A 24,862-nucleotide genomic window follows, 5' to 3' on the forward strand; every position below is an offset into this window, starting at 1 on the left:
TGGGAGCGTGGAGTCTTACCCACTAGACCACCAGGGAAGTCCCTTAATCTGTCTTATGTCAATTTAATTCTCAGGCCCAGCCAGAGACCTTAAGAGGGTAGAGGTAAAATTTTTGCTTCCATTATATATACATACATATACAATTATACATTTCTCTCATTTATGTATTTATTTCTGTAACTATCTCTATATATTGACACCCATGAGGACACATAGATACCACAATTCCAACCCAGCATTGCAGAGTTTGTTCTAGTTTTCTCTTTCCATATTTGTAACTGAGGAGGATGTCCCCACCCCACCAAGGCTCTGACACATTACGATGGGTTCCATTCCTGCACTGATGCCCTTCTTAACCCTCTTGGGCTACCCTATGCTGGGCTAACCCCTGCCCATGCAAAGCTGTTCTCCCATTGGATGTCTTCCTGACCCTGCTCAGAGTCTAAAACCCTACACTGGGCCTTCCTGCTACACAGATGCCTTCCCCATCCATCGTGGGCTCTGATGCCAGGGCCAGGCCATCCCCCTGTGCTGGCCACTCTCCTCACCCTGTGCTGGCTCTGATGTCCCATGCTGGGTGTCCCCACTCTTCTCTGGCTTTGACTGTCTGTGCTGGGTGATAATCCTCTGCATGGACACACTCTTCACCCTGCTTGTTCACCAAACTCCTGATGGCCCAACCTCCCATGTAGAAGCCTCTCTCTTCATCCTGCAGAGGCTGACCCCTCTCCCCAGAGGGAAACCCTCCTTAGTCTCTGACTCTGCCCTTGAGCACAGCTGCTCTCTCTCTCAGGCACAAATACCCGCATTGTTGATCCCGCTTAATGGCTTCTGGGCAGGATCGCTGGGGAAGGGAAAAGAAACGGGTAAGAAGAAGAGCTCAGTGACTGTTTTTCATATTTATCAGTTATAATAGACAATGCTGATTGCCTTCACAATAACTCTTCTTTCCACCATCTTTTGTTACTTGCAGCCAAAAGAATTCTAACTGCCCAACTAACCTTACTGATGCCCCTCTCTCAGCATACAGCCTTGCTTCTTTCTCAGAGGCTACACAGGCTTTTCCTACTCTTCTATCCACATCCCCTAAGGCACAACACTACCTACATCTCCACAGTACTCTATCTTCTTTCCCATAATTTCCAGGCAGTGATATTCTTTCTCTTATTCCAAGGCTAATTTACCCATCATGTTTCTATATACTATTTTCTCCCAGATTCTTAGGGAGTCTGCTTTGGTAAAAGTTTCCTTTATTTCCTTATTTTCAAATTCTGGATTATTATTAGTTCTTTTCTTTAAGCAGAAAAATGGCCAAGTCTCTTCCTTCTTATAAACAAAGATAAACCTTCCTCTGATCAGAAAACATTTAACATGTACATTTTTTTTGATCCAATATAATTCTGCTTCTAAAAATCACTTATTGGGACTTCCCTGGTGGTCCAGTGGTTAAGACTCCACACTCCCAATGCAGGGGGCCTAGGTCAGATCCCTGGTTGGGGAACTAAGATCCCACATACTGCAACTAAGCCTGTGTGTCGCAACTAGAGAAGCCTGCAGAGCCAAAATAAATAAATTCATTAAAAAAATCACTTATTAATTTATTGAATATTTATGAGCACCCATGTGCCAGGTACCATGAATAAAATGATAAGCAGAAACAGATATCATCCCTGATTTCATGGAGCTTAATGAGACAAATATCAATCAGATAATCACACTAATGAATGCATTATTGCAAATTGAGACCTTAATGATAAAATGAAATATTATGTACTCATATTTGTTGGTCCCTATTCCACTCTTTCCATGCATTAATTTAATCATAAATAATGTATTATACGTACTATAATATGTATATAGTTTTATTATGCCCACCACTATTATGCCCACTTGCAGAAATGAAACTGAGTCAGAGAGAGGTTAAGTAACTTGTCCAAGGTCATACAGCCAATAAGTGATAGAGTTGGAATTGAAACCCAAATTGTCTGGCCCCTGCTCTTAACCATTATGCTATACTGGTCCTTACAAGTAGCTATGAAGAGGGATCTTTTTTTTTTTTGATTTAAAAAAAAATTATTTATTGTTTCTGGCTGCATTGGGTCTTTGTCGCTGTGCACGGGCTTTCTCTAGTTGCGGCGAGCAGGGGCTACTCTTCGTTGCAGTGCGCGGGCTTCTCGTTGTGGTGGCTTCTCGTTGCAGAGCACGGGCTCTAGGCATGCAGGCTTCAGTAGTTGTGGCACGTGGGCTCAGTAGTTGTGGCTCGTGGGCTCTAGAGTGCAGGTTCAGTAGTTGTGGCACACAGGCTTAGTTGCTCCGTGGCATGTGGGATCTTCCCAGATCAGGGCTCGAACCCATGTCCCCTGCACTGGCAGGTGGATTCTCAACCACTGCACCACCAGGGAAGCCCAAGGAATCATTTTTTAGTTTTACTTTATTTTATTTTTTATTTTTCACTGCCTTGAGTCTTCGTTGCTACTCACAGGCCTTCTCTAGTTGGGGTGAGCAGGGGCTACTCTTCGTTGCGGTGCATGGGCTTCTCACTGTGGTGGCTTCTCTTGTTGCAGAGCACGGGCTCTAGAGCACAGGCTCAGTAGTTGTGGCACATGGGCTTAGTTGCTCCGCAGCATGTGGGATCTTCCCAGACCAGGGCTCAAACCCGTGTCCCCTGCATTGGCAGGCAGATTCTTAACCACTGTGCCACCAGGGAAGTCCCAGAAAGAGGGATCAATGAGTATATCCAACAAAGAAAACTGATCTAGACAGGAGTTTTCTGAGGAAGTACTGCTTGAGCTCAGACCTCAAGTTTGAGTAGGCATTAACTCTGCAAAGTGGGTGGTGGTGGCAGTAGGAGAAGCAATCATTTCACCTAGAGGGCAGAATGTGCAAAGGCCCTGAGGCAAGAGGGAGCATGGCACAGTGAAGAAATGGAAAGGCCAATGTAGCCAGAATGTAGAAAGCAAGGGAAAAGTGGGACGTTATATGGCTAGAGAGGTAGTCTAGGCCAGATGAAACGGGGCCTTATTGGCCCTTAGGGATTTTGTTTTTCATCCTAAGAGTAAGAGAAAGCCATGAAGATAAGGATTGGGGAAGCAGGGATCAGTTTTCTTTGAAAAGATTACTCAACTCCAGTTTAGACAGTGAATTATAGGGGAGTCACAGTACATGTGGAGATGAGGCTTGTGATATCTTGAGGGTGGTAAGCTGACTTAGGGTGGTGACAGTGGAAATGGAGGGATGTGGAGAAATATTTAGAAAGTCAAATTGATAGGACTGGGTAAAAGATTAGATATGAGTGGTGAGAAGTTGTAGGTTTTAAGGATGACCCCCTCCTGTATGTAATCTGTCAATAAAATCAGTTAATGTATCTTCTAAATATCTTTCTTTCTAGCTTAAAACACCATTTATTGAGATAGGGAATGTGGAAGAAGATGAGGAGGTTTGGGGAAAAGATTACTGAGTCTTGGACGTGCTGACTTTGCAGTGCCTTTGAGACATTCACGTGGAGATATTAACTGACCTGGGCTAAAGTCATACACTTGGCAGTTATTATATGGATGGCAAATGAAGCTGAAGCATGGATAAGTTTGCCTAGGGGAAGAAAATTGATTGAAAAGAGAAGGGGGTCTAGAGCTGATATTTCAGAAAGCCCAACACTGAATAAGTCTGAGTACAGCAAAGTGCTAACTTTGTAGGCCTGTATTGATCAAACCCTGCACATTCCAAAGAAAGGCTTGTTTTTAGAACTGTTCTTGATTGACTCCTGGGAGATGATAACCTCTGAGCCCTTGGAATACTCTGCCTGTAAGAATGGTTTGTATGCCTGAGGCCACACTGTATCAATCTGACTGAATAGTTTAAGCTATCAATGTGATTTATGCTGATCATCTGTTTTAGTATGCCTGAGGCCTTGGACCATGATGTATCAGTTTGACCTCTGTGGGCTGGAATTTGAGCAGCTGAGGTCAGTTATGTGGGTGATCCATGCCTATGTGACAGACCTTCCCTCAAAATAAAAACCCTGTAAACCAAGGCTTGGGTGAACTTCCGTTTGGCAACACTGCACAAAGGTGTTGTCACACATCATTGCTGGGAGAATTAGTGCCTGTGCAACTCCACTGGGAGGAGACACCTGGAACCTTGTGCCTGTTTTCTTCTGGAATTTTCTCCATGGACCTTTTACCTTTGCTGATTTTAATCTGTATCATTTCACTGTAATACACCATAACCATGAGCATACCAACTTTTCTGAGTCCTATGAGTTCTTCTAGTCTGTTTTTGGGGACCCTGACACAGTATGTAAAAGAAAAACAGCAGTCCAAGAAGTAGGAAGAAAACCACCAGAGTATGGTGTCATGAAAGCCATGGAAGTAAGTGATTCCAGAAGGGGGAATTGTCAAAGGTGTGAAATCCCATGGAGAAAACAAGTAAGGTTAGGAATAAAATATGTCTACTGGATTTAAAAAACATGGAGGTCCTTGATGACCTTAGCAAGAGCTGTTTTAGTAGAGTGATGGAAATGGGAAGCCAGGCCAGAGTAGATTGAGGAATAAGTGGGATGTGAGGAAACAGAGAACTTTAGACAGAGAAACAAATTTGAAAAAAAAGATTGCAGGTTAATTTACCTTTATTTATAGTAGCAAAATACATCAAACATAATCTAGTTATTTAATAACCTAATAAGAACCCTTTGAATTTATATATTAAAAATTTTTACAATGGGTATACTTGTTGAATCAGCAATTCTATCTTTAGGAATAGTCATAAAAAATAACTATAGACATGCAAAGTATTATTCATCACAATGCTTATCACAGTATTGTTTATAATAGCAAAAAGTTGAAAACAACCTTATTGTGTAAGAACAGACAGCTAATATATTACAGTACACTCACATTATGAAGTCTGTTTATTGTCAAAATTGGAATGTATCTTACTGGTTGCAAGAATTAGAGATAATGTGTGTGAAATCACTTTGTAAACTGTAAACTGCTGTTCAAATGTCCTGTTTATTACTGGGATTAACAATGTGCCCCCAGAAGGCCTTAGAAACATAGAAAAGCCAAAGAGCTAGCAATTAGACTCAGAACTCTGCCATTTGTCCCTCTTTTCTTGGTACTAGTGATTCTCAAACTCAGACAACTTGGCACCTGGAAGTCAAAGGGCGCTTTGCACAACATCATGAAATGCTGAGAAGTGAACTTTATTTTTTCTAAGATCTTGTTTTTAATTATCTTAAGCCTTATGATCACAAAATCTACAAATTTGTGCTGATGGTGTATCTCCCCTACTTTAATTGTCTAATGAGTTTGCAAAGACACCATTACCAATCACATATATACAGGAGTTTTATAGTTTCATGTCATTTTGAATAGCTGTTTAAAGACAATCCTGAATTATAACTCAGTCTCACTCAGATAGTAAAGGATTTAAAAGCAAAGTTTAACTTGCTATTATATCTTGTCACACTGACTTTTAAAAGCCTCTGACCTTATAGATCATCTATAAAATGTGTGAAGTGTTAAATATTCTTTGACATTTTACATAAACCACACTAAAATGCCTTTCGTTAAGTAAAAGGCAACATTTTACTTATTTATTTTTATTTATTTTTCTCTTTCCTTTTTGGACGCACTGCGTGGCTTGTGGAATCTTAGTTCCCAGACCAGGGACTGAACCTGGGCCCTCGGCAATGAGAGCGTGGAATCCTAACCACTTGACTGCCAGGGAATTCCCAAAAGGCAACATTTTGGATACAGAGAATTTTGGATTGGCATAGTTAAGACCAAAAAGATAAAATGGATATTTCTACCTTGTCTTCAGCCCTTTAAAGCCTAATGAACACAAACTGAAACGCAGGTGAGTCTTGCTCAATTGTATGAGACAACAAAGCGATTTTCCCAGTATTTAAATATTATACTCACATAATCAGTTCTATAAATCTAAATTAAAACCAATATCCTATAGGTTTTGAGATGGCATTCACCATCTTTGTGAAAAGTTCGATATTACCAATCAAGTCTGATTATATCTTTAGAAGAGGGAAACAGTGACAGTACTTGCTGAACTGGAATTCCTATCAAAATGCAAAAAGCTCATCATATTAATTTAACCACAGCCAATCTTATTTAAATCAGGACTATCCAAAAAAAATTCTGTCAGCCACTCATGATCTGAATTCTGGTATGAGATCAATTTAAATATGTTACACATAAAAGAAGTTGAGACATTTCTGTTTTGTAAGAAAATAAGGCAGTGGGCCAACTATTACTCATTAGAAGCTTTGAGATAAGCTATCAAGTCTGCCCTTTCTGTCTTCTTCTTAATGCTAGCGCAGATCATTTTTTTCCAGGGATGTACTTCTTAGGATTCTCCAAATACATTTCTCCCCAGGTGATGCCCTTGTTCTTGTTGGCATCAGTGTAAGAGAATCCCACGGGCCTGACCTGTCTTCCATCCAGGACCATTTATTATGCTTGCCTTACTTTTCCATGGTGTGGCACTGGGCATATTTCTGGACAAAAATCTTGCCCTTCTCAACATCACCCATTTTAATTTTGGTTTTTTGACATGTGCTTTAGGAAGGTCCTTGCTCTGAAGTTGGACTTCCTGCTAAGTGCAAGGATATGCTAATCCAAGGTACATGTGCTTATGTACCTGTGTTCAGAGAAGTGAAATTTAAAATCACAAGATGTCCCCTTTATATCCCCTGGCCTTACCCACTCATGATTGCTAATATGGCACATTAACAGAAATTCCCCAAATCTTTTTTTTTTTTTTTTTTGGCTGTGCCACGTGGCTTGTAGGATCTTAATTTTCTGACCAGGGACTGAACCTGAGCCTTTGGCAGTGAAAGCGTGGAGTCTTAACCACTGGAATTCCCCAGAAATGCCCCAGATCTTAACCGCAGCTCAGCATTCCTCTGCTGGTCCTCATGACCTCTTCCATTCCCGCTGATGGCCGTAGTTGCTCTGTCCAAGAGTGGCAGAACCAGCCATTGCAAACCTTCACCCTATTCTTGGGCTACTCTGCCTCACTGTTGCCAACCTGCTGTGCTCTCACCATTGCTCACCTAGCTATGTCATTCCCAGTGCTCTTTCTCTTTTCTGGACAATTGTAAAGTTCTTTTTACTTCTGGTTACCAGCAATATCAGGGCAGTTTTCTCCACAGCAGAGCTTCTAGGCATCTACTGATAGCTCTCCTTTATTTCAGAACTGTGTTTTTCTTATAATGTTTGGGCAAGCCGGTCAGGGGTAAAAGATAGCCTAGGTTAGGGGAATGGCTGGATCCTTACACTTGCTGCTCAGTTCAGCCCACAGAATGGTTTCTCATCTTGAGATTTTTCTCTGAGGTATCTTTGTTTCTCCCTCCAGTTCTGCTCCCTTCATGAACCTTTAGGTCTGTCTACTTTTACATTCATTTCATGTTTACCATGAGCCAGGTACAGTTAGCACTTTACAAATATTTAATTGTCAGCCTTGAAGTAGATCATACTAGTAACAAAAGCCCTTTTACAAATGAGGAAACTGAGGCAAGCGAAGTGAGTTACCCCAAATCACACAGCTAGTAGGTGGTGGAACGAGGCTTCAAACTAGGCATTCTGGCTCCAGCACAGACTCAACCTCCATGCAATACAGTCTCTCCATCAGACAGGTTTATCCATATCATACATCAGTCTTATGATTTCACAGTTTCTCCTGCAAGAATTCTGGGTTTCCATTGCAAATTGAGAATGTAGCTGATTCAATGTCCCCAAGTACTCCATGACAATTTAATTCCAGGCACTGCATTCTCAGAGCACACAGTAAATTATATTGGTGGGGGGACAGTTTGCTCTCTATAAAATTATATCGTTTTCAAAAACAACACTTTTGGGCTTCCCTGGTGGTGCAGTGGTTAAGAATCCGCCTGCCAATGCAGAGGACACGGGTTCGAGCCCTGGTCCGGGAAGACCCCACTTGCTGCAGAGCAACTAAGCCTGTGCGCCAAAACTACTAACCCTGTGCTCTAGAGCATGTGAGCCCCAACTACTGATCCCATGTGCCACAACTACTGAAGCCCACGAGCCTAGAGCCCATGCTCCACAAGAGAAGCCACTGCAATGAGAAGCCCGTGCACCACAACGAAGAGTAGCCCCCGCTCACCGCAACTTGAGAAAGCCTGCGTGCAGCAATGAAGACCCAATGCTGCCAAAAATAAATAAGTAAATAAATAAAAATTTTTAAAAAGTGTTTAAAAAACAAGCAATTTTATACTAGATTTTTATAGTATTTATTTATTTTTTGGCTGTGCTGCGCGGCATGTGCCGAACCCATGCTCCCTGTAATGGAAACATGAAATCCTAACCACCGGACCATCAGGGAATTCCCTTGTACTAGATTTTAATAAAGGCAAGTCAAGTCGTAGCAGGCATCAAAAGCTTAAGAAAAATGCAAGGAAACAAAGACTTTGGTTGAGAAATTTGGTCCACTAATTTGTTTTTTTGAAGTGAATTTGGAGAAAAGTCTTTATTTGCTCTTTATTATATATACACCTTGTTTTTCACCACCTGTACAGATACCACCCTGGTTCAATCCACCATTATTCCTCGGCTGAAATATTATTGTATTAGCAACCTAACTGGTCTTCCTTCTTCCACTCTGACCCCCTACAAGTGATTTCTACAGTAAACAGCCACAGTGACTCTTTTCACAACTTTGGGTCTTTGATCAAAACTCATCCAAGATTTCCTATCTCACTCAGCATCTTAAAACTGGAATATGAGTATTCGGGTACTACAGTGTAGGAAATTTTTCCAAAGGGTACACAAGGATAGTTTTAAGAGATTTAATTTTATATTAATTCATATATATATATACACATATGTATACATGCATTTTTAATGCAGTGCTTATGTCAATAAAAATGAAAAATGGAATTGATACAGGACTTTATCTCTTCCTAGTAATGTTATATACATCCATGCCTACACAAACTAAAAAAAAACTATGTCATCTCATTAAAAGACAGTCCCAATTAACATTTTACTTTTCATGTTTAATATTTATTTAATGAAATAGAACATTTTTGATCATGTACTTTTAAAATGGATGACGATGTTTGTTAAACTACTTGTTTACCTTTCCATTGGATAGATTTAAAAGTAATGTGACAATTAAAAAATGTTGGTATTGCAAAATGTCAGAAATGGCACTCTTTGCAACTATTTACACTCCTGATGAAAAATGTTAAGAATCAACTTATAATGTTCGAGGGAGAAAATAGTTTTTCTAAGTTCTTTTCCCGGGCACGGAAGTTTAAAAAGTTGAAGGCCATTTCTGTATATGACCTGGCTCCTTTACTATTATGTCATATTCTACTACTCTTTCCCCCTTCAAGCCACTCCAGCCACACAGACTCTTTGCTGTTCCACTTACAAGCCAAGACTGTGCCTCAGGCCCTTTGTACTTACCGTTTGTTCCTCTGCCTGGAACACTCTTCCGCAAGAGAACCACAAGCTTGTTCACCTATCAGCCGAGGCCTTCCCCAATCATCTCTAATCTCTTTTACTCTGCTTTTTTTTCTTCATAGCATTTATCACTCCCTGCATATATTTATGTCACTCTTCCTCCAGACTGCAAACTCCTTGAAAGTAAGGATCTCCTTTGTTCTTTGCTGTAATCCTAGCATCTCTAAAACACTACCTGACTCATAGTAAGAGGTCACTATTTTTGAACGAATAAATGAAAAATGTTTCGAGGTGGTTTAAGGACTTTTACCAGCTCAAGAATAACGGTTTCTTGGGAACACTGTCAGAAGAGGAAAGCACTTCACAATCCTAACATTAAAACAGCCGTAGTACTTGTTTCTCAATAAAGACCCTTCCTGAAAGCTTCTATTACCGACACTGTTAAGGCATTTGCAACCCAACTCCCGCCAGGGCACTAAGTGAGACTCTCAGGACATAATACTGGTTAGATCGTGACTCCCCAAACTGACGCACATCAGAATCAGCCAAAGCGCTTTCAACATTCATGAGCTCACCCCCATTTCCTGATGTAGGTCTGGGGTGTGGTCCTGGAACAGCTCTGCTTTGAAAAAGCTTCTCAGTTGATTGGTTTTCTGAAGCGTAGCAACGTCAGAGAATCAATCACCTTAAGAAGCTAAAAATAGCTGCTAAAATAGCTGTTTTTCCTCATTGGGTCTTTTCAGCCTATTTCTGGTACGCCACCAGTTAAAAACAAAAATCCTCACTTTACTGCTCCCCTGAGACACAACCATCCAAAGGAACGCGGCCAGTTAAAGCACAGCGACCCAGGAGGTCGGCACCTCGGAGCCAGGAGGCCAAGGCGTCTGACCCCGCGCCGAGTGAGGTTTCGGCGGAGACGCGCCCGCCTCTGGGGATCTCGCCGCCAGAGAGACACTCCGGCCTTCCACCCTTGCCCGCTCTTCCCCGCACCATCGCCGCGGCCGAGCTCTTAACCACCCAGACCAAAGGTAGTTCAGCGTCAAGAGCCTCTGACTCTAAACCCTCACTGCGAGCCGAACTGCACCGGGGCGGACTCCATGCGCCGGCCACTGAGGTCAGGAAGGGCGGCCAGAACGTCTGCGCGCCCGCGCCCCAAGTTCCCGCCTCCCTCCGGAGGACGTCCGTGCGTACGTGCGCGCGCCGCGCCCGCCCTCTTGCAACAGCGCGACGCGAGGGTGGGGGCGCCGCGTGCGCGCGCGTTCTCGTTCCTTCGTTCGCTTGCTTGCTCGCTCTCGGCGGCCGCTCTCGTTGCGGCTGCGGCTGGGGCTGGGGGCGGCGGCGGCTGCGGCGGCGGCGGGCGGCGCGGGGCGGTCCGGCGGGTTCAAAGAGGAAAACATGGCGGAAAACAAAGGCGGTGGCGAGGCTGAGAGCGGCGGCGGGGGCAGCAGCAGCGCGCCGGTAACTGCCGGGGCCGCCGGGCCCGCGGCGCAGGAGGCGGAGCCGCCTCTCGCCGCGGTGTTGGTGGAGGAGGAGGAGGAGGAAGGCGGCAGGGCCGGCGCGGAGAGCGGCGCGGCCGGGCCCGACGACGGGGGGGTGGCCGCGGCCTCCTCGGGCTCGGCCCCGGCTGCCTCAGCCCCAGCAGCCTCAGTGGGCCCTGGAATTCCCGGGGGGGCGGTATCGACGCCGGCCCCAGCTCCGGCTTCGGCTCCTGCTCCGGGTCCCTCGGCGGGGCCGCCTCCTGGTCCGCCAGCCTCGCTCCTGGACACCTGCGCCGTGTGTCAGCAGAGCCTGCAGAGCCGGCGTGAGGCGGAGCCCAAGCTGCTGCCCTGTCTTCACTCTTTCTGCCTGCGCTGTCTGCCGGAGCCCGAGCGCCAACTCAACGTGCCCATCCCGGGGGGCAGCAACGGCGACATCCAGCAAGGTGAGCGGGAGGCCCGGCCCGAGGTCTGGGCCGAAGGGGATTTGCGGTGCCGAGGAGGATCTGGGGACAGAGGTGTTCGGGCCCGGGGCTGCTCGGACCGGCGTAATCCTAAGGGGTCTGAGGTGAAAGACACGGCTCCTGGGACAGTTTCCCGAGAAGCTGGATCTCCAGAGATACGGGGAGGGTGAAGGGAGGGGTGCCGGCTGCGAGAGGCTGGGGGAGGGGACACCGGCTGCAGGGGAGGTTCGCGATGTGCGGATACGGGCCGGGAAGGGGTGGACTCTGGTCGAGCGCAGGTTCGGGAGCCGGTGGAACGGACTGTGAGAGAAGAGGGGGTCTGGGAATCCGCTTGTGAGAAGCATTTTGGAGGAAAGGCCTAGGCGCGAGAGGTGTTGAGGTGTAGTAGTTCAGAGATAAGGGCAGTAAGGATGAATTGCCTTAGAGGGAGAGGATTTGATCTGTTCAAAGCTAGGGGAAAGAAGGACTAGGGAGGTTAAAGGGCATTAGAGAATTTGGGGCTACGAGAAGCCGTCTAGTAGAGAGTAATTTTAGGATGACATTGAGAAGGAGGAACTCTGGAAGCAAAATAGCTGTGAGGGGCCTGCATGGATAGGGAAAAATCTTAAGGTTTAGGGGTGAAGGAGAAATGAACTTTGAAGAGAATTGGGGGTTAGGGAGAGCTGGGCATGAATTTCAGTTCCTTGTACATTAATGAACACTTAGTGTTTCGGATACTGTGCTAGAATTGGATAAAATACTCAATGAGGAGCTCATTCACAGTCCAACGTAGGGGAAACAAACATATAAGGTACAGCAGTGGAGGTGGGTCCTTGGTGCAGTGGTTGTGGCACAATCAAGAGAAGGTCAAGGAAACTTCACTGAAAAGGAAACCCTTGAGTAGGTTTCTTGAAGGGTGAGTAGCTCCCTGGATTGGAGAGTTTTCAGGGCACAGGGCACCTTACACATCCCTGGAGCTAAGCGATGTGTAAGGTGATTGGTGGAAATTAGGTTGGTTTGATGGGCTGAATAGGTAGGGGGTCTGCAGTGCCTTATCTGAAACCCTTGAGACCAGGTGTGTTTTAGACATCAGAATAGGTTGGAAATTTTTCTTTTTCCTGGTAAGGTCTCTAACACTACTGCGGGGTCTGGGTTAACAACTCATTATCAAATATTAATGTTTCTGCAGTGAAGTATGTGAATATCATTCTAATGGGATAGACCAATAACCTCCTGCAATTCAGAGTGGGTTTTGTTGCAGAATTATGAAAGAACTTTAAAATTTCAAAGCTTTTGAATTTTGGAACTTCAGGTACGGAAGGGATTGTGGACTTGTACTAAAGGGTTTGGGATTCATCCTGTAGAATGTATCCTGTACAGTGTAGATAGATTAAAGGGAGTCCCTAACAGATTTTTGTATCAGGAAGATAAAAGGATCACATTTATGATCTAGAAAGATCACTTGGGGGAACATTGAAGGGTAAGGGAAGAAAAGATCCAAGGCAGGGCCAGTTAGGAGAATCCTGGCAGTAATCTAGGGGAGAAGTTAGCATTTGGAGTAGGTAGTAAAGGACTGATATAAGGTGTTAAAGAAGGAAGTGTTTTGGTATGGGGGAAAGGTATGGACTTTGGGAGAAACATTTGAGTTTGGATGCCTACTTTGTCACTTCCTGCTTGTTACTTGGACAGATTAATTTTACAAGGACAAAATTACCTACCTCATACAGTTATTGATAGAATGAAGTGTGTTAAGTGACTAGTACATGCTAGTTATTAGTGAAATGGCAGCTAGTTTATTATTAGTGGTAACTAATCGTAAGTAGCTGTGGGAATGGATATGAGAGGCCAATTGAGACGAGTGAGAGAGACACACATGTCTAGGCCAAGTTCCAGGTTTCTTGTTTGGTGGGTGGCAGTGTCATTAACGCAAATAAAAGAATTCAGGCACAAAAGCAGGTGTGTGTGGGGTGGAGGGAGGATATAGTTATTTCAGTTTTGGGTTTGAAGTATTATTGAGATCTGCAGGTAAGAATGTTAAGAGTAACGGTTTGATTGATGGAGAAGATTCTAAATCATAATGGGTATGTAGAGGGTGGATAATGGGTGTATAACTAACTGCTCATGGCCTCACTGAGTGTAGTAAGACATGTAGGATTCAGTGTTCTTGTGGGAACCTGGATTAGGTGAGAGATTTAGAGTAAACACAAGATGAAAATTGTGTTTGATTGTTGTGGCTGAGGGACTGAGGTTATGAAATTAGCTCTGTGTTACTTATGCAGGAGAGAGAATAATAGTGTGTAAATTCCCTCTTCATTTCTCCATCTTTTGTTTTTGAACTAGGAGAAATAAGTAGATGGGACTAAATACTGTCAATCTTAAGGCAGTGTTGCTTTCTAACTGGTATCTAAAACAAATTAAGTCTGGAAGCCATCATGTTTTTAGGCAGGGAGTCTAGAAAGTAACTTAGTATCAACTCCTGTATGTATCCTTTGCTTTGCTGTTTAAAAAAATGGAACATGCTGTTCTGGAAGTAACACTGGATTTGGAGTCAGGGGACATAGTTCTGCCCCTTAATTGTTTTCTGGTTCCCTCAGGTTCATGTTTCTGTCCTTCAGCTTCTTTATCTCTACATGTAGCTAATAGTCCTTCACTTATATCTCACTAAATCGTATTAAATAATGAAAGTGAAAATGCTTTTATAAACTGTGAAATGCTTTGCAAATGTAAGGTATTATTGAACAGCCTGTGATTCCATTTCTGGTCTGGGTATCCATGGTTGGTAGTTTAGTTCACCATCTTAAGTGGTCCCGAAACAATGACATTACCCTCCCTTCTAATGGACTTTTTTTCTGTTTCTCTAACACACCAGAGTTATTCAAACCTTTTAGCTGTTCCCTTCAGATCGATGATTCTCCAAGTGTGGTTTCTGGACTAGCAGCATCAGCGTCATGTGCAATCTTGTTAGGAATGCAAATTCTTGGGCCCCACTCAAGACCTTCAAACCAGAAATCATTTTTAGTAAGTCCTCCAGGTGATTTTGATGCACACTAAGTTTGAGAACCACTATTCTTTTTTTTATATATATACAATTTATTTATTTATGTATGTATTTATGGCTGTGTTGTGTCTTCGTGGCTGTGTGCGGTCTTTCTCTAGTGGCGGCGAGCGGGGGCTACTCTTCGTTGCGGTGCATGGGCTTCTCATTACGGTGGCTTCTCTTGTTGCAGAGGACGGGCTCTAGGCATGCGGGCTTCAGTAGTTGCGGCACGTGGGCTCAGTTCTGGCATGTGGGCTCTAGAGTGCAGACTCAGTAGTTGTGTCACAGGGGCTTAGTTGCTCTGTGGCATGTGGGACCTTCCCGGACCAGGGCTCAAACCCATGTCCCCTGCATTGGCAGGCAGATTCTTAACCACTGCGCCACCAGGGAAACCCCAAGAGAACCACTGTTCTTAAGTGAAGGGCTCCTCACTTCAAATGTTGCCTCTGCAGAAAGACCTTCTCTTGATCACTGTTTTTTTTTTTTTAAGGGCTTTATTTTTAAAGAGCAGTTTAGATTTACAGCAAAATTAAATGGAAGATATGGAGATTTCCCATATATCCCTTCTCCCCAGACCTACATAGCTTCTCCCATTATCAACATCCCTCACTAGTGTGGTACATTTTTTAGAGTTGATGGCCCTACATCATAATCACCCAGAGTCCACAGTTTATGTTAGGGTTCACTATTAGTGTTGCACAATCTAAGGGTTTGAACAAATGTATAATGACATGTTTTCATCATTATAATATTATACATAGTATTTTCACTGCCCTGAAAATTCTGTGTCTGGCTGCTCCTTTTAAGGTACAGTTGGCTCTCTGTATCTGATGGGGGTTTTGGAACCAATCCCCTGAGATTGCTGAGGGACAATTGTAGTCCTCCAGGTCACTCTTTGACATATTATCTTTATTTCTTCATAGGACAGCTAAAGTCCAGAATGTTTACTTGTTTTTGTTTACTCATTTGTTCCTTGTTTCCCACTAGAATATTGTAGAGTGAATGTTCAATAAATAACTTTTGGATGAATAAGAATCATCTGGAGAGCTTTTTAAAATACCATTTTGGGAGTTTCAGAGACTGTTTCAATTGACTTGGGGATGACACTAGGATTTGAATTTTTAACAAGTATCATGTGATTCTGATTCTGGAACCTGCCACACTTTGAGAGACATGGATTTAAATATTTTGAGGAGAAAGACTGATTTATGTGCTGTTGGAATATTTGGAAAAGGAAAATCAAAATAGATAATTTAGTTAATATTTGTTGAATCTCAATTGTGAGCTTTTTAAAGTGCTTTTGTGACTTTTATTTTTTTAGGTTTATTTCAGGTTCAGTCAGAATAGCTATCAGTAGTGGGTATGTACAATCTATAATGTATCAGTAAAAATACAAATATGTATTGATGCATCTGAACAACCTCTCAAATGAACTCTTGAAGGAGGTGAGACTTTTGTAGTAAGGCATAGACAGCATGGTGATGTGGATGATTATCTGGATTGGGAATAACTTGCATTGGGTTCTGCTGTTAATATGCTGTGTAGCCTTGGTCAAGTCACTTAGACAGCCTCTCCAGGTTTGCAATATGAAGTTGAGTTCCTATCCAGTAAAATTCTGTGTGATTCTGTTATTGTCTTTTATGCTAACTTTTTATATCTACATAAGTTTAATATTCTCATCTTTTGTGGGGAATAATCAACGTGGAAAAATGATTCTGTTTATGAATCTTCAACTTTTTGTGAAAAGTCTGAGATGGCAACAGTCATGTGGTAAGTGGGAGGGAATAACTCTGGGTATAGTGTGAAGAGCACCTCCTCACAGTGGTCCTGTTTTATCACTAAGCATGTTGAGCCACTCAGGGCAATCTTCTGTTTGAGCTCTTGGAAGTTCTTGTCCCAGGAGTACATGTAATATTTAGCAGTTTGCTAGTTCTGGGTGTGGCTTATCTGTTTCGGGATTTTTTTAGGTCCTACTTTCTCTAATGCTCTGTTTGACATAAACATGCTTGAGTTTTTGAATGATAACATAGTCATCAGCAATCAGTCATTAAAGACGTATCAAAGAAAAACACTTTTTAATATCTTACGGCATTGTGGTTGGTGAAATGCACACAATTCAGGAGTCAGACTGCCTGCATTCATTTTTGAGCTCCTTTATTTACTACTAGAATGACTGTGGATATGTTACTTAACATCCATAAATTGAGAGTAATAATAATAATACCTATTTCATAGTGTTAATTGTGCGGATTAAATGAGTTAATACATTGTAAATTGCTTCATAGAGTGTCTGGCGCCTGGTAAGCCCCCAATAAATTGTACTGCTGTTGCCTTTGTGATTACCTCTATCTCACAGTAAGTAGAAAGGAAGAGGCAGGAAGGCAAATTGTTGGTGTTTTTCTAGGTTTTTCTGACATCTAATGAAGTACAGCACACCAGACAAAGTAATTTGTATTCCAAACCTCTCTTCAGCTGCCTAAAACTTACAGTGTAAAAACTTGTAAACTAATGTTCTAAATCCTAAGTTTTTACAAGGTTTAATATCTGTACACCAAAAATTTCAGTTAGGGGAATCTAACTGCTTTTCATTTCCTTATATATACTCCTCTTAGCAGACACTAAATGAGAATAGTACCTTAAAGTAGATTCTCAAAGTTGGTCCATGAAACTCTGAGTTAGGGGATAGGGGGATTGTCTCTGATACCCTTTCAGGTGTTGGCAGAGTTGAAACTGTTTTCATTATAACACTGATTCATTATTTGCCTTATTCACTGTTCTGACATTTGTATAAATAATACAAAAGCAATGATGGGTAAGACTGCTTGGCACCTTAGCAGGAATTAAGATAGTGCCTCCAAAGCACTCTAAAAGTTATTGTTAACTTTACCATCACATACTTAGAGTAAAACCACCGCCACCAACAAAAATTATGTTAGTTTTACTTTTATGTCCTTGATGAAGCAATGAAACTTGTTTTTAAAATATATTTTTTTTAATATTTATTTTATTTTGGCTGCACCGGGTCTTAGTTGTGGCGTGCGGATTTCTTAGTTGTGGCGTGCGGGATCTAGTTCCCCGACCAGGGATTGAACCTGGGCCTCACGCATTGGGAATGGAGTCTTACCCACTGGACCACCAGGGACGTCCCTATTTTAAAAATCTTTATCCTTAATATTCTGTGCGATGAAATGGGGTAATGCATAAAGTGCTTCTGCTGCAGACTGAAGTGCAATAAGAAAAGTACTTGTGCAGTTGTTTGAATTCCAAGTTGAATTAGCTGCTTTTTTTCTTGGAAAATAATTTTTACTTGAAAGAATGAGTAACAAACTGTGGTTTTCAAGAATGGATATTTGGCAGATATTTTCTTTAAAATGAATGAATTGAGCCTTGTCACTTCAAGAGAAACAACTGATATTGTTATATGTTGCCAGTGATAAAAATTGAGCTTTTAAATGAAAATTAGGATTTTTGGGAAACTTGTATATGCCACCATGAGCTTGACAGCTTCTCAATATTTAAAGGCTTTTCTGATGAGATTGGTAGTGATATTAACACTTTTTTTTTGATATTGTGCAATGAAATGTCAACATTTGGAAGATCTACATAGTGAACCAGTATTTGCCAAATGACCAGTGCATCATGTTACAAAATCAGGCGTAGGAAAAAGATTCAAAGTGCAAAATAGACCAATAGATTTCCATGTAAGGGCGTTGTAAAAGTTCATCACTATAGTTTGAAATTTCACATTGCAACTGATGTTTAAGAAAGAAATAAAAACACTTTAAATTTTTTGAATGTATCAAAGAAGAATATCCACAGATTGTCTGAAAAGACTGTTAAAATACTCTTCCCTTTTCTTAAGTACATGGTTATATGAGGCCAAGTTTTCTTTATAGTCTTCAAACAAAACAATCTCTCACAACAGATTAAATGCAAAAGCGTATATACAGACATCTTCTATTAAACTAAACATTAAAGAGATTTAAAAGTGAAATCAGTGCCACTCTTTACTAAAAAATTTTTTTGGTTTTGGAAATTAGTTATTTCTGTTAAAAATGTTATTTAAACATGCAATGTGTTTATTTTTATTTATTATTATTTAATGTGTTTATTTTTAAATGAATTAATAAAATATTTAATTTTAATGAAACATTATTAATTTGCTATTAATTATTTATTACAATTTTAAATATTTTAAAATCTTCAGTTTTTATTTCTAATACTGTACACATGGATGGATAAAACCCATCTGAACAAATGCTTTTTAGGTCCTTGATGATTAAGAATGTAAGAGGGATTCTGAGACCAAAAAGTTAGAGACCTGCTTCTGCGGTACGCGGGCCTCTCACTGCTGTGGCCTCTCCTGTTGCAGAGCACAGGCTCTGGACGCGCAGGCTCAGCGGCCATGGCTCACGGGCCCAGCCGCTCCGCGGCATGTGGGATCTTCCCGGACTGGGGCACGAACCCCTGTCCCCTGCATTGGCAGGTGGACTCTCAACCACTGCGCCACCAGGGAAGCCCAGAGACCTGCTTCTTTAAAGGGGCTATAACCAAGTGATAAGGTAAAGTCATTAGGAAGAGTGTCAGACCATGGAATAGTAGAAGGTGGCAGATTCGTGTATTTATAGTCCTTCATTTTGGGGTACCCATCACAGTTCATAAAGAGCTTGCCCCAAATGTAAATGTAAAGAGGAAAAAAGTACTTAATAACTAAAATTGACCTTTTGTAAATAGCGTGCTGTAGATCTGCTGATTTTTTTTTTTCATATTTATTACTGGTTGACTGAGTTCTATCATTTTATTTTCCAGAGGACAAGTTCTGAGGTTGGGATCATGGTGTTGGATACATTAATCTGTGGCTCCTCTGTGGCCACAAATTGTACCTTCATCCTTAGCCAGCTTCCAGAATGGACATTGGTCTCAAGGGAAGGTGGGAAAAAACAAGGATGAATGAACATAAATGCATCATTTTTAGAAAAATATTTAAATTCTATGCCTTTATGATACGTAAATAGCATGAATTACGTGGTTCTAGGGAAAAATACTTTTTGAATGCTTGTTACGTGCGATTTATGTTGTTGCTTCTGTGAATTACTTGTCCACATGTCTTCTATTTTTTTTAGTTTGCTAACGTTTTTTTGTTTTGATTTACAAGAATTCTTGGTAAGTTCTACATACTGATCCTTTGTTGGTTATGTAAATTGAAGATTTGTTCTTAGCCTACTATGGCTTAGTGTGGTAGCCAGCCTCTGAGGTGGCCACAGTGTTCTTCTCTTCTGGTATTCACACCCTTCTTTAGTCTCTTCTCACAGTGACTCAGGGCTTGTTTGGGTGACCAAGAGAGTATAGCAGAATTAACAGTGACTTCTGAGGCTTCATTAAAGGTATACAGCTTTTTCCTTACTCTTTGGATTCCTTGTTCTAGGCGAAAACAACTATCACTCTTGCAGTTCTGTAAAGAACTGGGGTCTGTTAACATCCAGCACCAACTTCCCAGCCATGGGAATGAGCCACTTTGGAGGTGGATATTCCCCATGGTCAGGCTTTCAGATGACTGCAGTCCTGGCTGACATCTGACTGCAGCCTCATTAAAGGCTCAGAGAGAACCACTTGCCATATCACTCCCAGATTCCTGACTCAAAGAAACTGAAAGATAAGGAATTATTGTTTTACCCCATTAAGTTTTGGGGTAATTTGTTACACAGCAATAAACTAATACACTTGACTTTTCCCTTTACTCTTTAGAGAGCTGTCTTTTGATATATGAGAGGTTTTTTAAAAATCAGTTTTCCCCCCATTTTTCTGCCTTTATTGCTTATTATAAAGCTATAGTAAACTTTGTTATTCGTTAAGGTAATTTCATCCCCCTCCACATATACCTTGTTCATCTTAAAGATTATCTTGACTGATCTTGGCTTTTAGCTCTTAAACATATTAGAATCATGTTGTGAAAGTTCATTTTACAATCTTGTCAGCATTTTTGTTGGAATTGCTTTGAATATATAGATTAATTTGGGAGAAAATGCTATCTTTACAGTATGGTATCTGCCTGTTCAGAAACATTGCATGCCTTTCCATTTGCTTAAATCTTTTATTTTTGAATATTATATAGCTTTTTTCCTAGAAAAGTCTTGTACATCTTTTATGAGTTATTCTGATATATTTTATACTTTGTTTTTACTATAAATGGCTTCCCTTAAATTACATTTAGCTGTGTTTGCTTTGTTTTCTTGTTTTTCATTTTACTTTTTATTTTTTAAATATCTGAAGTGTACTTATTTCATATTTATATTTGATAATTCCATTATCTAAAGTTCTTGAGGTCCTATTTTACTATTACTTGCTTCTGCCTATTCCTGATTATTGTAGATGGTGTTCTCCAGTGTTTTATAGTTTTGGAGTTTGAGTGTGTTTACTAGGGCTTTAATTATGAACCCTGCCAGACCTGATTTTTGGAAACAAGCCTCCAAAGAGTATTTTGTCCTTGCTTCTGTCAGGTACCACCAGTGAAAAGTCACTGATGTTAATTTTTAGTTTGGTGTTTCTTAGAACTGGCAGATGTTGATTTAGAGTTTACCTTATAGGCTAACCTGTATTTGAAACTTCTCAGGAGAAAATTTTTTCCCTCACTCTGAAACCAGGGAGTGACAGTTTTTTTTTTTCTATGCTAATTGTCTGATTTATTTATTTTTTAAGTTTTACTATTATTATTTGCTTATGCACCCTTCTAACTGAGGGTGTAATCTTTCAAGCCTGCCTTATGAGGAGAGTCTTGCTTCTAATTATTTTACACAGGCTTCCCCATTCTTTGTTTACTCCCTTGTTTGTACATACTAAGAAAGAATCGTTAAGAGTAAAATTTCGGAGCCTTTGCATTTTTGAAGTTCTTTATTTTATTCTTCTATTTAAATGGTAGTTTGACTGGATATGGAATTCCAGGTTCAAATTTGTTTTTCTTCAGAACTTTGAAGGTATCTCCTCCCTTGTTTTAAAGTAGTCAGTGTTGCTCATGCTAGTCTGATTTTGCTCCCTTGTACAACCCCAATTGTGTTTTATTTACCTCTTCTTGGAAACTTTTAATATTTCTTCATCCTTTTCTGGAATATAGTGATTGTTTCTATTTTTTTTCCTTTATCGTTTTTAAAAGTTCACTGTGCTTTTTCTGTTAGTCTTCTACTCTTCATTTATAGTAAGAAAAAGTTTAAACTTAAAAATTTTTTTCATAAGGACCCTCTCTCTTCACGCCCTTCCCCTTCAGGCCCCCCTTTCTCTCACTCTTTTTGGAACTGTTTCTATTTGAATGTTGGAGCTACTGGGTTCATACTCGCTCCTACGTTTTCTCTTATGCTTTCCTTCTCTTTGTTTTCTTTCTTTTTTTTTTTCTGGCCTCACCGCACTGCTTGTGGAATCTTAGTTCCCTGACCAGGGATGGAACCGGGGCCCTCGGCAGTGAAAGTGCCAAGTCTTAACCACTGGACCAACAGGGAATTCCCCTTCTCTTTACTTTCTTATTCAACTGACATTCTGAAAGATCACCTTGACTTTATTTTCTTTCTTCCCTTTCTCTTTTTTTTTAAAAAAATATTGGTTTATTTATTTGGTTGTGTTGAGTCTTAGTTGCAGCATGTGAACTCTTAGTTGCAGCATGCATGTGGGATCTAGTTCCCTGACCAGGGATCGAACCCAGGCCTCCTGCATTGGGAGCACGGAGTCTTAACCACTGTGCCACTAGGGAAGTCCTTGACTTTATTTTCTAACTTTGTTTTTTTCTTTTTATCCTTATCTCTTCTTGTCTCAAAGGCTTCCTTAAACAGTGGATAATCTTTGGTTCTTTTCCTATTTGAGTGAGGCAATAAAATTCTAATTGGAAGTTCTGTGCTTGTTAATTGTTGGACCTTACTTTAGATCAGGGGTTGGCAAAATACTGCCCATGGGCCAAATCTAGCCTGCTGCCTGGTTGTTGTTGTTGTCGTTTTTCAGTATCTTTATTGGGGTATAATTGCTTTACAGTGTTGTGTTAGTTTCCGCTATGTAATAAAGTGAATCAGTTATATGCATACGTATATCCCCATATCCCCCCACCATGCGTCTCCCTCCCACCCTCCCTATCCCACCCCTCTAGGTGGTCGCAAAGCACCTAGCTGATCTCCCTGTGTGATGCTGCTGCTTCCCACTAGCTATCTGTTTTACATTTGGTAGTGTAGATATGTCAGCGTTACTCTCTCACTTCGTCCCAGCTTTACCCTTCCCCCTCCCTGTGGCCTCAAGTCTATTCTCTGCATCTGCATCTGCATGTTTATTCCTGTCCTGCCCCTAGGTTCATCAGAACCATTTTTTTTTAGATTCCATATATATGTGTTAGGATACTCTATTTGTTTTGCTCTTTGTCATACTTCATTCTGTGTGACAGACTCTAGGCCCATACACCTCACTACAGATAACTCAATTTCGTTTCTTTTTAGGTTTGAGTAATATCCCATTGTATATATGTGTCACATCTTTTTTATCTATACCACTGTCAAAGGACACTTAAGTTGCTTCCGTGTCATGGCTATTGTAAATAGTGCTGCAGTGAACATTGTGGTACACGACTTTTTTTAAAATTTTTTATTTTTGACCATGTTGGGTCTTCGTTTCAGTGCGAGGGCTTTCTCTAGTTGCAGCGAGCGGGGGCCACTCTTCATTGCAGTGCGTGGGCCTCTCACTGTCATGGCCTCTCTTGTTGCGGAGCACAGGCTCCAGACGCGCAGGCTCAGTGGTTGCTCTGCGGCATGTGGGATCTTCCCAGACCAGGGCTCGAACCCGTGTCCTCTACATTGGCAGGCAGATTCTCAACCACTGCGCCACCAGGGAAGCCCTACATGATTCTTTTTGAATTATGGTTTTCTCACGGTATATGCCCAGTAGTGGGATTGTTGGGTCATAATGGTAGTTCTATTTTTACTTTCTAAAAAAATTTATTTATTTATTTATTTATTTATGGCTGAGTTGGGTCTTTGTTGCTGCGTGCGGGCTTTCTCTAGTTGCAGCAGCGGGGGCTACTCTTCTTTGAGGTGCATGGGCTTCTCATTGTGGTGGCTTCTCGTTGAGGAACACAGGCTCTAGGCTTGTGGGCTTCGGTAGTTGAGGCTCATAGGCTCTAGAGCGCAGGCTCAGTGGTTGTGGCACATGGGCTTAGTTGCTCCGCGGCATGTGGGATCTTCCCAGACCAGGGCTTGAAACGGTGTCCCCTGCATTGGCAGGCGGATTCTTAACGGCTAAGCCACCAGGGAAGCCCTTATTTTTGGTTTTTTAAGGAACCTCCATACTATTCTCCATCGTGGCTATATCAGTTTACATTCCCACCAACAGTGAAAGAGGGTTCCTTTTTCTCCACACCCTCTCCAGCATTTATTGTTTGTAGAGTTTTTGATGATGGCCATTCTGACCGGTGTGAGGTGATACCTCACTGTAGTTTTGATTTGCATTTCTCTAATGATTAGTGATGTTGAGCATCTTTTTATGTTTGTTGGCAATCTGTATATCTTTGGAGAAATGGCTATTTAGTTCTTCTGCCCATTTTTGGATTGGGTTGTTTGTTTTTTTTGATATTGAGCTGCATGAGGTGCTTGTATATTTTGGAGATTAATCCTTTCTCAGTTGCTTCGTTTGCAAATATTTTCTCCCATTCTGAGGGTTGCCTTTTCGTCTGTTTTTACGGTTTCCTTTGCTGTGCAAAAGCTTTTACATTTCATTAGGTCCGATTTGTTTATTTTTGTATTTATTTCCATTTCTCTAGGAGGTGGGTCAAAAAGGATTTTGCTGTGATTTATGTCATAGAGTGTTCTGCCTATGTTTTCCTCTAAGAGTTTGATAGTGTCTAGCCTTACATTTAGGTCTTTAATCCATTTTGAGTTTACTTTTGTGTATGGTGTTAGATAGTGTTCTAATTTCATTCTTTTACATGTAGCTGCCCAGTTTTCCCAGCACCACGTATTGAAGTGGCTGTCTTTTCTCCACTGTATATTTTTCCCTCCTATATCAAAGATAAGGTGATCATATGTGCGTGGATTTATCTCTGGGCTTTCTATCCTGTTCCATTGATCTATATTTCTGTTTTTGTGCCAGTACCATACTGTCTTGACTACTGTAGCTTTGTAGTATAGTCTGAAGTCAAGTAGCCTGATTCCTCCAGGTCTATTTTTCTTTCTCAAGATTGCTTTGGCTATTTGGGGTCTTTTGTGTTTTACACCACCTTCCTGCTGCCTGGTTTTATATGACTCGTGGGCTAGGAATGATTTTTACATTTTTAAATCATTGAACAAAAATCAAAAGAAGAATACTTTGTGATGTGAAAATTTTATGAAATTCAGATTTGTTTTCATGTTAAATTTTTGGGACACATTTAAGCCCGTTTGTTTATGTATTGTGTATGACTGCTTTCATGCTACAGTGGCAAAATGAGTAGTTGTGACAAAGACT

General features: G+C 41.4%; 1 protein-coding gene and 1 pseudogene across 18 annotated transcripts in view; one reads left to right on the forward strand and one right to left on the reverse strand.

The window, feature by feature from the left end:
- Window positions 1-4,797: 4,797 nt before the first annotated feature.
- Window positions 4,798-8,433, reverse strand: LOC132514491 (cytochrome c-like; annotated as a pseudogene).
- A 2,398-nt stretch (window positions 8,434-10,831) lies between these two features.
- Window positions 10,832-24,862, forward strand: part of TRIM33 (tripartite motif containing 33) — a 181,661-nt gene continuing 167,630 nt past the window's right edge. For all 18 annotated transcript variants that reach the window (XR_009538828.1, XR_009538832.1, XR_009538830.1 and 15 more), the window contains exon 1: window positions 10,832-11,367. Coding sequence is in view for 11 of the 18 variants with exons in the window: in XM_060139271.1 (XP_059995254.1) it covers window positions 10,842-11,367 (526 nt within the window). In the remaining 7 variants the exon portion in view is untranslated. The remainder of the gene's footprint in view (window positions 11,368-24,862) is intronic.

Source organism: Lagenorhynchus albirostris, chromosome 2, assembly GCF_949774975.1.
Source record: "Lagenorhynchus albirostris chromosome 2, mLagAlb1.1, whole genome shotgun sequence".
Taxonomy (NCBI): domain Eukaryota; kingdom Metazoa; phylum Chordata; class Mammalia; order Artiodactyla; family Delphinidae; genus Lagenorhynchus; species Lagenorhynchus albirostris.